General features: G+C 33.2%; 1 protein-coding gene across 2 annotated transcripts in view; it reads right to left on the bottom strand.

The window, feature by feature from the left end:
• The window catches only part of MAD1 (mitotic checkpoint family protein), a 235,189-nt gene that overhangs the window by 12,480 nt on the left and 207,060 nt on the right, over positions 1 to 15,649 (bottom strand). The window contains exons 12-13 of one of the 2 annotated variants that reach the window (XM_089823838.1): positions 14,308 to 14,395; positions 14,133 to 14,202 (exon numbers count right to left, since the gene is read on the bottom strand). In XM_089823838.1, the coding sequence (XP_089679964.1) occupies positions 14,133 to 14,202; positions 14,308 to 14,395 (158 nt within the window). The remainder of the gene's footprint in view (positions 1 to 14,132; positions 14,203 to 14,307; positions 14,396 to 15,649) is intronic. The other variant, XM_089823840.1, reaches the window with a different exon arrangement.

The following is a 15,649-nucleotide window of genomic DNA, read 5'->3' as shown; positions in this document are numbered from 1 at the left end:
ATATAACTCTTTCCTCTCTGCATTTCCGTGACCCTCCTATTCATCTACTAATGCATTTAAGCAAAGTCAAGAGATTCTGAGATAAATATCGGCCTCATAAGCTTGTCATCCCGTTTCTTTTCACCTTCACGTCTTTATCCATCCACGAGATCAGAGCAAGGGAAGTGTGGAGTTCATTATTTCCAGTCGTAGTAGTAAGGAACAATCTGTTACAAGTCACGTAAGATATGCTAGTCCAGTTGAAACGTATTGAATCTATCATTTCTTTTTATTCTTACTACCATACCAATCGGTGTCCTATTATGTTTATCTTTCCATGTTAAAGTAAATCTTATTGCCAAATCTATATACAGTTTGAATGGGGTATGCATATATAAACATAACTTCCTTAGACGGAATTCACAAGGTCTGATATCATGTCACCTGCTATACATTAACCATGAGATTGTCTCAGCCATGGATATGGAAGATGAAAATTATAATGATAGCCATGAACTAATGATCCTACCCGAATTTATTTCTATTCCTTTTAAACATCATGCAGAGGTGTAAATAATATCATGAAGTCCAAACACCGAGGAATTCACTTGCAAGGATGCCATCAATGGTGAAGAGGTGTAAATCAAGATAAAGTGGATATAATCTCTCATGCACCTAGGATTCACCAGCATAGAAGCCATAAATGGTGAAGAGGTGAAGATAACCTGCAAAAATAAAGATTGAAATCAGATAACTAAGTAACAAACACATATAATAGCTCATGCATGTCCTAATGATGAAACCTATTATCAAGTCGAGTGTTGGAGATCGGGTTTACGAACCCAACTTTGAAATCCTTGGCCAGGGTAGATATAAGCAGATCTGTCAATCGTGAGATCTTTTTGTTTGTCTAAAAGCTTTAGTTATTTACAAATAACTGATGGGATACTCAAACCACCGAGTAACTCGGATGGCTGGACTTAAGAACATCCCAAGCCCGATCCCGAGGTAGGGAGGGTTGTTCTATTAAGTTAGGATGTGTGGCGATAAGTATAGTCCGTTGTTGGGAGGTTAAGCCTATGTCAATGCTTCTCCTCTCACCAATGCCGAGGCTTGAACAACATGACAAAGGGATTTCTCCATTAATTTTTGTATGTTCTTTGCACCTATCTTTAGATTCCTAAAAGATTAAATAGATAGTTGTTACTATAGATGGTTGTTACTTTATTTTCTGCTGAACATGTTATCAGTTAGATTAAAGATATTGGTTGATAGTTGTACTTTACTTTCAGCTGAACATTTTATTAGTTAGAATGATTAAAAATGTTAGCAGCGTATTCATGTATTTATTTAATTTCATTAGATGATTATAATTTGTAAATTGAATAGGAAGCAATTACTATCTTCTAGTTAAAAATAGTTAAAGGAAGTCTTTTTCATGTGAAATGGAATCAGTTATTAGATCATTAGGAGTTTTAAATTGGTTAGGAAAATAAGTTTGTTACAACATCCTTTCCAACTACAAACATAAAAGAAGAAAAAGAAGAAAGTGTTGAGGCTATTGATTCTGAATGAATCAATCCTGTAGACTGTCACCAAAATCCTTGTACTACGTGATGATCACGAGATCAAGGATTCCTATATTCTGCGCCATTGCATTCTCTTTGACAAGTTTCCAGTTGTGATTTGAAAACTCGATGTGATCAAGCCTTTCCTCATTCCAAGTTGTGAATTATCTTATAAGACTTGCACATTCTAGATTTTCTAGCACTTTGAAGACCTCGATGATGTTCGGGTATAAACTCAGAACAACTTTCCATTAGCACCATTAACATTTGAAAAAAAAAATTGAAACAAAATGCTTGGCACATTCCCACACGAACTCAGGTTCTTAGACAACCATTGGGCAAATGGACTCCAAATGAATTATCGCTTCTTAGATTCGAAGCACGCCTTCTTTACTACATGTCTTCATTTTTTATATAAATTCTAGCATATCTTGACTTGTTGCAACATGAAAGTTTCAATATGGATTCTAATTCCATGAGAATATTGGCAAAATGGGTCTCTTAGGAACAGTATATTCGGAGTATTAATTAGATACTCATGGAACATATGCAATCAATTGGATGTGATATGGAAAGTGCATGCAAAGGGCTAAAAGGAGACTTAGGAAGATGGATGGTATGTATATGTATATGGGAAAAGCATGAGTTCTTATAAAGATGCCTTGAGGAATGAACTTTTGACTTTAAAAGTGTGACCTTTAGTCAAAAACAGGTTCTCAAGATGCAATTATATGTAAAGTGAATTATACGTAAAATGAACATGCATTTAGGTTTGGAAGATGGAAATGTGTGTAAATGAAAAAGAAAGATGAAATTGCATGTGATCGCATGTGGAGAATGAGATGCAATGTGCTATGGCATTTAATGATGGAGGTGGAATGAAATGATGCACTTGCACGAATAGGCAGAAGATGAAGTCAAGTGAAACATGTGAAATGTGCTCAAGTTCTTGGAAAAGAACTTGCAATTTCTTCCAGAAGAAGAAAAACGATAAAGCAAGCAAACAAACAACGAAAACAAGCACAAAGAAAACACATACCTTTAGTCTTCAACTCAAACATGTCAACAAGAAAGTTGCTTTTATGTGCAAATTCGAATTTGGAGTTTGGAGAAAATCTAAAAGTACAAAAATGAGAGTTTTCATCATTTTTAAAGAAAAAATGCACTTTTTATGGCATCTATATCAACAAGTGTTCAACATCAAGTTGAAACATGCATCAAAATAGCAAGTTAAGCATGAATTAATGAGCAAAATGGAAAATGTCCACTTACTTAAAGATTAATGAGCCAAATATGAAGGAGAAAGAAACTCCACCTTCGAAAAATTCTCAAAAAAAAATTGACCTCTTCAACCTTGCAATGATGAATTCAAAATGAGCAATGAAGAGCCATTTTTTATGGATATGCCTAAAAATGTGGTCTTTAATCACCAATGCATGAATCACTTTTGGTATTAAAGAGCAAAAATGTGATCACCAACAGCAACAACAAAGATTAAAACCCCAAACAACCTCTCCTTGATTGGTAGAAACAATCAAATTTTCTCCTTCGTGAAGAGCAACCCCTATATTATCCAATGCCTCCTGAGCAACATTAAGCTCCCAAATGAGCTTATAAATTGCATCCTCTTTTTCCCTCAATTGTTTAGCATATATTCGAACAACCTTGAGGATGTAATCCCGATACGAAAGTAGACATAAGTAATCTGATTTGAAGGACTCAAACGCTACTTTTAACCCTTTGTAAGTCCGAAACATGAGAATCACTTCCCATTCCCATTTGTCTCTTTCCCATTTGTGCCTTCCCATAAATATCCTTAATGGTCCAATGAATGTCATCATAGCATACTAAGACTACAACAATCATATCTTGAGTAACTTTCAGCTGCTTCTTCAAGACATGCTTCCCATAATTGTAACTTTAAAGCGCATTTTATGATTGATCATCCAAAGAACCATCATCCTTGAATACTATCTTTGTTTGGTCCTCTAAATCACTATTATAAGAGTTGTTGAGATAAGCAACACATGATCCATCACACCACTCAAGGATGTCATTATATGTCTCAAACTCCCTATTTGATTAATTTATGTGCAAAGGCAACAGTGTTGCTATGTCATTAACAATTCCTCATGATTTGAAGTTTTGTGAACTTCTCTAGAAATGTCCAACATGCTCTCACATTGAGTATGACTATCCTTAGGGTGTTTGCCAAATTCAATCTCTAAGTCGCCAATGTAGAATTTGGGATATCTCATACATTTGACAATAGTTAAATTCATGTCATCACCACCGATTGTGTTACTTCGTGAGGGCGAAATAGTGAAATTCTTATCATCTCCATTGCTGGTCAGAATTTCTCTGTCTGCCTTATCTTCATTATAAACATAGAATATATGATTTAGTGTCCAAGTTTTCTGGCATGTAAAACAAATCTACTCTCTTCTCATTTGGTTCTTACTTTTCTTGGGTGTTTCTACAACCTGTGAACCCACTGACATTAACTCATTTTCAGACATGCGCTCCTTGAATTTTTCAATTTTGTGCTCAATCAATTTTTTTGGAGAGCTCGTAAGCAATACATGACATAATATGCTCCTTCCTCCAAATGGCTAACAAATTCAATTGCACCTATTTGCATATATCATCATTTTCATCAAAGAGGATATCACAATATACATGCAAGCCTTCACATCATTTGAATGATGCTTCCTGATGTCAGCCAAGAAGCATTGAAAAATGTGAGAATTAGATAATTACACTCAAGATCAATCATAATGGTAAATGATCCAACTTTTGTCATAATGTCTAAGATCTTAACTCTCTTGACAAAGTCAATACCATTATCATCATGCAACCCCTGAAAACTTTCTACAATCACCTGCAAAATCTTCCTCAATACATCATCATTATAAGCTGTTATAGGTGATTTTATCCGAGTAATCTCAATGAGACATGAAGCCACTGCAAGCCTAACATTTTTGTGCGGATTTTCCATAAATCTGTGTTCGACCAAAGCAATCACTGAAGGCTGCAAGGCCCAATTCAGAAATTGACAATCTGCATAGTCTTCTTTGGTCAAACGTGTTTCCAATTCTTCCAATTTAGGAAGAACTTCTAGAGTATGTATAGCTTCCAACTGCAGACTGATTATATAAAGCCAATTGCCTACTTCTTGCACTTTCTACAAGTTCCTTAGTTGTTTACTATAGTATGTCTCATTAAATTCTTCAGAGAAGAGATTGCTTTTCAATTTTTCCATTGTTTAAATTCTGCTTTACCCAACTGTATTTTCCCAATCAGATGTGCATAGTCTTCTTTGGTCAAACGTGTTTCCAATTCTTCCAATTTAGGAAGAACTTCTAGAGTATGTATAGCTTCCAACTGCAGACTGATTATATAAAGCCAATTGCCTACTTCTTGCACTTTCTACAAGTTCCTTAGTTGTTTACTATAGTACGTCTCATTAAATTCTTCGGAGAAGAGATTTCTTTTCAATTTTTCCATTGTTTAAATTCTGCTTTACCCAACTGTATTTTCCAAATCAGATGCACACCACCACTGAAGATTCCTGCACTTTACTACTTCCTTTTACACAGAAAATTTTGCAGTCACACTGTTTTAACTACAATGTGTTCGCTCATTTTAAGAGGCTACAATTTTGTGCACTTTCCTTAACAAACATTTGTTTGTATGATGGAGGCTGGTTTTCTGTTAATTCTACTTTAAACAATGATTGTAATAATGAAACTCAAGGCAATGAAAAATATTAACATACAGATATTAACATACTCAGATTGCACAATAGAAATAAGTCTCAAACAGATTTAACATGCAATGGAAATATATTTCAAATGGCTAGAGTGCTCTTTTAATCATGAAACATTATTTCCAATTTAGAGTACAAATAAACTATATGTTATTTATTAATCTTCTGGACTGAATATGTGAGGCTGACCTTTGTAGCTATATAGAGCGGATAATGAAACAACAGAGCAATCTAACCGTTTGTCTTGCCACCATAAATAAGCAACTACAACCCATCATAATGCTCCAAGGTGCTTAAGTCTCAGTCAAAAACAAGTATTGGTCAACCAAACAGTCTGAGATAGTAATCTCTTCTCATTATCTACCGTTCTGTGTGCAAAATGGATTTTTCCAATTTGATTAGAGATCATTCACCAGAATTAACAGTCTAAAGTCCAGACAAACTTTTAGTGAAGAATCTCAAGAACCTTTATCAGCAACAATGTGTATTATTATTAGTCGGTGAGTAATTGGGACTACTATTTGCCTCAGTTTAGCAACCTGAGCTTTTTAAGACTGATCTCAACAATTCCAAACCATGGAATTCCAGAAATGCAAATATGATGAGAAATGACCCCAATAAATCATTGGGGGGCTCGATATGAACAGTTCGATTATGGACTCTTTATATGCATAACTCCTTAAGTTTATCATCTCCGACCTTCAGACAAATTGATGCTCAATAATTCATACACAACAGCTTAGAAACTGCACAACCTAGAAATATTGACCAATCCATATAATTTGTCAGCCATCAATTATAATGTTCATGAATGGATTTTTCCAACTTGATTAGAAATCATTCACCAGAATTAACAGTCTAAAGTCCAGACAAACTTTTAGTGAAGAATCCCGAGAACCTTTATCAGCAACAATGTGTATTATTATTAGTCGGTGAGTAATTGGAATTACTATTTGCCTCAGTTTAGCAACCTGAGCTTTTTAAGACTGATCTCAACAATTCCAAACCATGGAATTCCAGAAATGCAAATACAATGAGAAATGAACCCAATATATCATTGGGGGGCTCGATATGAACAGTTCGATTGTGGACTCTTTATATGCATAACTCCTTAAGTTTATCATCTCCAACCTTCAGACACATTGATGCTCAATAATTCAAACACAACAGCTTAGAAACTGCACAACCTAGAAAAATTAACCAATCCATATTATTTCTGTCAGCCATCAATTATAATGTTCATGATGGTAAAAGGCCAAATGAAACAATAGTTTTTTATGTTCAACTTAAGCTCACACGACAAATATTTACCCCAATCTTACTAAGGGTCAATATAATTTGTGGCAATTAATTCTTCAGCTTCCGCACAAAAAAAAGATAACTTACCTTAACTAGTCTCATTTGCATTTCATTGTTCCACGTCAATGTGAAAACATCTTCGAAGCATCATTCCATTCTATGGCTTCCACCCCAAAACATTTCAATTCCACTAACTTCTTGGCTTGCCATCAAATAGAATTGCGACCACAAAATGCCCCTTACATCGACTGTCACTTCACTTCTATTCCAGATTTGATGCGACCAAGACTGCCCATTCTTTTGATAGGCCCAAGTAAATATCAAGGTGAGTGCAAACAATACCTAAAAGCTTGTGGTAAAGAAGAATGGCTTCCCAAAATGATAGCATACACCAGCCATTCAATCAAAGTCTCCACAAATCTTAATCAAAAACCTGTTCCAGGATACCTCTGCATATGGGTGTCAACCAGCAGTGAAAAAAAAGTTTTGTCACACATGAGATTTCTCCTGACTAAAGTCTACACAACATTTAACTTTCAATATTTCAGCATCCAGCACAATATGTATGCAATGCAAATTATATCATTGTATTATATAATTTTATATTGAAGTGCCCCTTATGTTTCATTCCTTGACTATCTGAATTGACCCCACTCCTTGCAATATTAAGACCTTTACTTACACGTAAGCATAATACAAATTAGACATCGGATACTCCAATTTATTAATTTTCTTTAGTGGCAGGTAAAAAAAAAGCATTACAATCAACTTCCTTCAGGCTACATAAAACTGAAATATTTAAAGCTTGGGGCACACTACAAGAAAAAATAGAATCTCTAAATAATTGTTTTCTCTACTTTCATCAAAATAAAATCTTTCATTCCATTATTATTCCCAGTGGCCAGCAACATTCATCCTTCTCCTTAAATCCAGTAAATATTCTTATTTCTGCATATTTCAATTCTATTGTAAAATATTTCCTCATGAGTTGGCAAGATAACTTTCTGATTAAACTATCTATAATAAACTTCATAGGATGGAAAGATTTTCAGCTCTGATACCATTGTAAAATATCCCACAAAAATATTCTCCCAAATTTTTTTAGAAATATTTTCTAGAAATATAACAGTGAATTTATGCAATAAAAACCACTAATATAACCAGCAAATTGCTCAAAAACTATCCTCAGAAGTATTATTGCATTATAAATCAGCAATACAACAACTTCAAAACACCAAAACCAATCTTAAATAAAGTAATACATTCAGCTTGGACAAACTAGGAAAGAACCTATTACTCCAATGTGAACTCCGTCGGAAATTCAACTCCAATGTTAAACCTGATTTGGGTCCGATTCGCTTAGTAGAGCCTAAAGGTTTCTATCCTCAGGTTCTAAATAGAAGCTAAAGCTTCCCAAATCTCACCAAGAGATATTTGAAATCCAATCACTAATCCAAGCATGAAGAGAATGAGCCTCTAATGGTCTTTATGGAGCCATCTCTCTATCTCATCATTTTCCTCTACTTGACTCTTCATATTTCTTGTGTCTTATTCCACTTTTAATTAATGTCTCCATAATAATGAAGTGACATATAAGCCTTTTGGCATTAAAATAAATACCCTATTGAACTCAGGAAGCCATGTTTAATAACTTGCCAGAATGCTCTCTTTAAGACACTCCAAGTCCAATATTGCAATGGTCAAAATACTGAACCCTGCTGACTTACTAAAAATAGAAAGCATTTAGAACTCCTACCGAAACTACTCCAATTGGTCGGCAATTGAAAGTGCTTAAGCTAAAACACATACAGAGATCGCCTGTAGAAACATGGTAAAAAGGGATAACAATGCATAAGAGAATAGAGGCCCAAAAAGAAGACATTACAGTTATGAACCATGGTCATTTCTATCTTGAAAGCATTCTATTACTTAAATGAAACAAGATACCTTTGTCTATTCATTGTTATTAATGTTCAAAGGCATTAACATGCACTGTCCATCTTTTGATGATATGAAATGTCACTGTTCTTTCATGGACCCCTCTTGGTTATCATTACCTCACATTCATGCCTAGCCCCTCTTGATGCTTCCTATGTCAATGCCCTAAGTCTAAGAATTCACACTTGATCATGCCACTATTGAAGATCCCATGGCACTTTCTTTAAGTAAAATTTTTGTAAAACAATACCTATCATATCCCCATTTTAAGATAAATTTTTAATAATTATTAGATAATGCAATGTGAATAAATAAATATTAAAGTTATATTAAAAGTAATATTAAAATATAAAACAAGGAAATAATAATTATTTAATCTATATTATTAATGAAATAATATTTAGTATGATATTTTAAATTATTTTTAAAAATAATAAGATTTCAATGAGTAAATAAAGAAATAAAATTAAATAAAAGAGACAATATTGAGAAAGTATGTTAACTTTCTAAATAGAATTTAATAATAAATAAAATAAACATAAATAATTAAGTAAATAAATAATATATTATAGAATAATATAAATTAACTAAATCTAATGAAAAGTCAACAGATGTTTAACAAATAATCATGACTCCTTAAAATTACAATATAAAAGGGAGGAGAGTTTATTTTAGAGAGTGAAAAAAAAGAGGCGAGGAGTTCAAAAAGGAAAAATGGAAGAGAAAAGTAATATGAAGAAAATAAGGAAGTGACTTTTGAAACAGTATCAATAATATTGAAAGGATGCGAACCTTTGAAAGGGCCATAATTATGAATAGTTGTGACTCTTCAAAAATACTTTGATTATAAAGTATTGGGACTTTTCCAAAGGATTTTAGTTATGAAGTGTTGTGAGTTTTCGAAAGGATTATAACTATGAAGTGTTGTGACTTTTCAAAGGATTTATATTATGAAAGGTTGTGACTCTTGAAAAAGAAGAAACAAAAATGTATATTTTCTCCTTTCCTTATAATTAGAAAAGGGAGAATTTTGGAAAGAAAATATAGAGTTGAGATAATCTAGAAGGAATAATTCATTGAAGGGCCGACTAAGGAGAGCCACATGGACCAAGAAAAGAAGGTGAGAAAGGTATGTTTATGGATTACATTTGTTTAATTATATTTATGAATTTATTTATATTAATGAATCATACTTGTGGATAATATTGTGTTAACCTATGGGGTTAGCACCATTGATATTAATGAAGCTTGAAGCATGGAGCATGTGAGATATTAAGATCTCCATTGTCTGCCATGGCTGAGAATCAATGTCAAATTGAAGCATAGAGCTTGTGAGATATTAAAATCTCCATTGTCCACCATGACCGAGAATCGATATCAAAGCATGGAGCATGGAGATATTAAGATCTCCATTGTCCACCATGGTCGATAATCGATGTGCCAGAATATTCTAATGATGTTAACATATGCATATGTGATTAGCCTTGGATAGAGGATGCCCATCTAAGAAGAATCTTAAAGGGTGCACTCCCAGGAAGACAATGAGGTAGCTATGAGCTAGGAAGCCCGATCTAGAGATGTCCTTAAGATTAGGATACAATAATATAGTTTATTTGTTATTGTTGTAATTCTAACCATTATTTTGCAAGTATTACATGTCCCAAACCAACCCTGATAGTGGGGACATTACAATACCCATATGATTATTTATTGTTTTAGAAAAGCGTTTGTACAATAGGACTGACAAGAGGAGGTCTAAAATGAAACAAACGAGTGGGCACAAGTGAACCTCCAAGCTTGAGGGACGCATTGCAAGTAAGGAAAGTCATAACCATTGACTTGCCATTGGCGAAAATGAAAATGCACTTCACATGTCCAATGGGAATTCGTAATCTATGCACCTACAATCGAGCTCTAAAAATCTGATTTCAAGTGACTTGAAGTGCTTTCTAGGCTGCATTTGGGCTTTGAAAGGCATATTACAAGTAAGCTACTTATATTTTTTCTTTGTAATGTAGACATGTAACAAAATTCTTTAAACCCGAGATACAAATAAAATGCATAGTTTAAGCCTTCAAGCATTCAGTAGAAGTAAAATTACTTGTAAAGTAGCAACTTGGAATGTAACTCCCGAGTCTTGGGAGGAAATGTTATATAATACACAAGGGAGCTTGATAATACAACCTGCAAGTAAGTTTCTTACATTTTTGTACAATATATGGGCTTGCAATATGTCTCATTTAACTAAATATGCAAAATGTGGGTCCCGAATCATGCAAGTATTAGAATATTATAATATTTCTTTAATGGTCATTTTAGTTAGCCTTTAGTTTATTACGTAGTTTCTATTTTCGTCTTCAGTTCGCAATTGTTTCTTTTAGAAACACTGTCTTTGTAAATCTATATAATGAGCTTTCATCTCCTTTGTTTAATACAACTACAACAACACTGATTTACCATAACATGGTATCAGAGTAGGTTGACGGGATTTCATAAAATTTGGTAGATTTCTTAAGAAAAATTTGAGCCTCTTTTGATCTGGAATTTTTTCTAGAAATTTGCTTTTTGATTTTTAGAAATAAAAATCATTAGAAGCATTTTATAAAACTTTTGTGGTTCGTCTTTGTGGAATTTTGTTGGAAATCACAAGCCTATTTGCGAGTTTTGATACTATAATTTCTTGGTTGCAACAAAAGTCTCTATGTTTTCTAGGGTTGCATGTACTTGCATGTGTTTGCATGTTGGTTGCATTTGCTGGTTTACCATGCAAACTCTCGTGTTTTTGCCACCCCTAAAAATTTCTAATGGGTTTTCATAATTTTTTCCCTTAAAAAATTTCTTATGGGTTTCTATAATTTTTCCCTTAAAATTTTATAATTCTGTAATTTGCAAAGTTTCATGGGATTCCTTTGTGGGTTTATAATATTTTCCTCACAAAGTACCAGTTTGGTTTTACCATTTTTCTTAAAAATGAAGTTTTTTATTCTAATATTAGTGTTTTAGATTCTATTTGGTTTTGATTGATTTTTCATCTAAAAAATCCTATTGAATTTTGATCAATTTTTGACCTCAAAAAATGTGTTGGGATTTTGTCAATTTTTCTCCTCAAAAATCGTGGCTTTTGTAGTTTGTTTTGGAGCATCATGCTCATCTGCAAAGTTTGCAGGGTTTGCCAATTTTTTCCCAACATTGTGCTAGCTATTCTCAGTGTTTGTCTCTGTCTCCAAAGAAGAGCAGCTTTATTATCCAACATCAAATTTGATATTTTGTGATGATTTCAAGTTAGATGAATTTGCTGATTCTAAGAGAGTTGGTGGCAGACTTATCTCAATGGCAATATCTTAACTCTTGTTGCAAAGCATTCTAAAAAAGGGGACACCCTTCTGTGTTCTTATAGGCGAATTTCGACTTCTTGGTCATTAACATTTTGTAGATCCAGGGAGGATCTTAGCAGAAGCAAAATGTTTTGAAGAATTTGTAATGAAAAGACAACAATTAGACAATGACCATCAAAGGAGGGTATTAAAATATTATAATATTTTTTTAATGGTTATCTTAGTGAGCCTTTAGTTTATTAGGTACTTTCTATTTCCGTCTTTCATTTACGATTGTTTCTTTTAGAAATATTATCTTCGTAAATCTATATACAGAGCTTTCATCTCCTTTGTTTAATACAACTACAACAACATTGATTTACCATAACAGTGATTTATGAGACTCTTTCAACTTATGCTTTGAGCATTTGAGAAGAATTTTAATGTAACCACAAGCTTCAGAAAATTATGTATACATAAAAACCATCCGTGCTTCACAAATAATGCAATGTAGAATGCTTCATAGGCATCTTACAAAGACCAAGAATTGCATTTGGAACTCAAGAATTTGTAAAGTAAACATTTCTAAAAGAAACAATTACAAAAAGAAAGCTTCAAAAAATGAGAAATAGAGGAAAGAAACTTATACAAAAAAATGCCCAGCAATAGAAAAAAAAAAACCCAATGACAACGTAAACTAAAAGTAAAGAAATCTCTATACAAGATTTGTTAAGAACAGAATAATACATGCCTATTTGAAATAGGGAAAAGGTGAAAAATATAAAACTCAAAAACCCCAGGAAAATACAAAGCAATGCCTTCAGACACAAACTCTTATGAAGATGGAAATGGGATAAGTTCTACTGCACAGACTTATTAACCTGTTTTGAAAGAGTTCAGAGTCAATTCAGATTCAACTGCATGCCATTTTCAAGGAGACTACCACAATTAGAGAGTTCCAGCAAACAAATGACTTTATTCAATATGGAAAAAAATCTATAAACTCTTCATACAGGTTTATAAACCCATGATGCAAGACTTCTTTTATTTCAAACTTGTATAGCTAATAATGTAGCTCATAAAACATAAAATTTGAATTGGACTTTATAGAGCATGTTACAAGTCAATATATAATTATTAAACTTGCATTTCAGGTCTGGAGAGACATATTGCAAGCTTTACCTTTAAATTGGAAATAGAGAAAAAGAAAAGCTCAGATTTTCAAAGGAATATTGCAAGTCACTTAATGGAATACTTGCATTTCAGGCCTTGAAAGCCTACTTGTAAGTTACTTCTTATTAAATCCTTCAAAATACAAGGCCTTTATTTATAATCAATAAACTTGCACTTGTGATTGTAATACCTAAAACCACTGAAACAATAAAAAAAAAAAACTTTAAGACACAAGAAACTAAGTTAGAAATGGATGCAAGAAGAATATTCCAAGTGCAAGTGATGCAAGTAAGATACATGCAATCGGAGTCCAGAAACTCAAAGTTGACTATAAAACTAAAGAAAACTAACTGAAAAGCTTAAAATTCATCAAAGTGAAAGCAAGAAACTATGACCAGGATGATAAATGACCTAACACTTATCAGGTTTTCCTCACAAAGCAGGCATATGTGTAGTGAAGTGAAAAAAAAAAAAAAAAAAATTCTTAATTGGAGTTGGCTTTCACCGAATTGTATGATTTACAGCTTCTTTGTGGAAGTTGTACAACATAATATCCAACAAGAAGGGAAATTAATGAAGAAAGAATGAGACTTAGACATAAATGAAATTCTACCTGGCCCCCAAAACCATGTATACATTCCACTGTGGTTAAATTATAGTCAACAAGATCTTTGAGGATGAAAGTTAAGCCTCAGGTGAAGCCTGGAAAAAGCTTTACACAATCTAACCTGGCCCTTAAGGGTTTCTAAGGCCAGCATAACATTATTCAATGCTGATTTAAAAGATATTATACACATTAAAGAGTGTTGTAACTTATTTGGAGACTAGATTGATGACGTGGTGTCAAATGTTTTCTAGAACACCACAAGGGAAGAGGTAAGTTGTTAGTGCATTCTTTCCATTCAGTTAAGTATTTTCTAGAGTTTTTCTTTTTAAGATTAATATATTTTCTGTGTTACGCTTTCTCTAGCTAATGTCCTACAAATTCATGTCAAATGCGTAAAGTCATTTGTCCAAAAATAACTATTAAAGCATCAATACGAGAATACCAAATTGGAATCACTAAAAAAACACAAATCTGATCTGACTTACTTTGTATCCAAAAAGAGAGCAACATGCAAGCCTGAAAACAGAGATTTTCTCCGCAAATACCTTCTTGTACCTAACCAATGAATTGAACAAACATTGTATCAATGCCTCTATTGAAACAAGCAATATATACATAAATAAGCCTAAAGAAAAAAAAGAGCTGGGTTAGTAAAATCACCTTTCCTCTCGTTTCTCTAGCGTAGCGATTTGTGCTTTCAATTGAGATGCTTCCTCAGATGTTAAAGCATTTCTACATCTACCATCTTCTGATATGCAATTTATAAGAATGCCATTCAATGTGATCAGTCAAATTTGCTATAAATGTGTATATATATATATATATATATATTCAAGCCAGTATCATTCTATTCTTACTAGAAAAAGATGCATATTGAATTGATATAAAACATGCTTTAATGAAAATGTTATTACTCCAGCTCCTGTAACTTATGCAAAAAGTTGTTAAAATAACAATTTAAATTTCACCGTACACATGATATTCCACACTTCAGTGACCCGATTGCCTGGCAGATTATGACTTTTCATATTACTTTAAATTGAACCAAAGCAAGTCATTAATAAAATATTTAAAACATTTTTTATACAAAAAGTTTGTCAAATAAGATTTTAAATTCCACCCTACACATGCAGCTATCAAATACCACACTTCAGTGAGCTGACTGCCTGGCATGTTATAACTTTTCATATTACTTTAAATTGAAGCAAAGCAAGATGTTAATCAAAATAATTTTTGACCTTTGTTAAACAACCTCGATAGAAGCTCCGACAATCATCGTCGAGGAGCCCCATTTGTGATTCCAATGTTAGATAACAAATTTACCTTATGCTGCTGCTAGTTTATATAACATCTAACACTTGTTGCCATGAATGAGATCAAATGCTGTTTCGGTCACCATTGTTGACATTTAGCATCAATCAAAGTAATACTATCAGAATCTAATATGCCATATATAAACTGATATATATATACTCAGATCGGGCTTCTCTTATCACTATCACTGATTCATATTGGGTTGCTTCAATATTGATATTATAACATCTGTGTTATCACCGATCAGGGATCGAACTCCAAATTGTATTGCCTTCGATATATGTTAAAGTGTTGTTCTAATTAATACTGAGCATGTCTTATCAGGCTCATTATCGGGCATGATTAGTTTGGATCAAATCACCGTTAGGTTATGATTACCAACGGTCATGACCACGTAGGGTTATGACCCTACGTGGCCTTTGGCCACAGAGAGTCATGCTCCCACGGGGACATGACTCTTTAGGTTATATAAATGTTAACTCTCATCAGTGGACAAGGCAATATCAATAACAGACATACTTGCAATCCCAGAATTGACAGACATTTATTGCAGATTATCAAATACTTTGTCATCAGCACTTGGCATTCAAGATAAAGATTATTGTAGCATTGAAGACAAATCAAAGTTGCAGACCTGCTGCACACAAATAGGAAGAAGAAGTAAGTACAAGTCTGATATAAAGGTATG

Source organism: Cupressus sempervirens, chromosome 1 (genome assembly GCF_028749045.1).
Source record: "Cupressus sempervirens isolate cs-2001-9-10 chromosome 1, ASM2874904v1, whole genome shotgun sequence".
Lineage (NCBI taxonomy): Eukaryota > Viridiplantae > Streptophyta > Pinopsida > Cupressales > Cupressaceae > Cupressus > Cupressus sempervirens.
The sequence above is the reverse complement of the archived record's forward strand: the minus strand, read 5'-3'. Positions and strand labels throughout refer to the sequence as shown.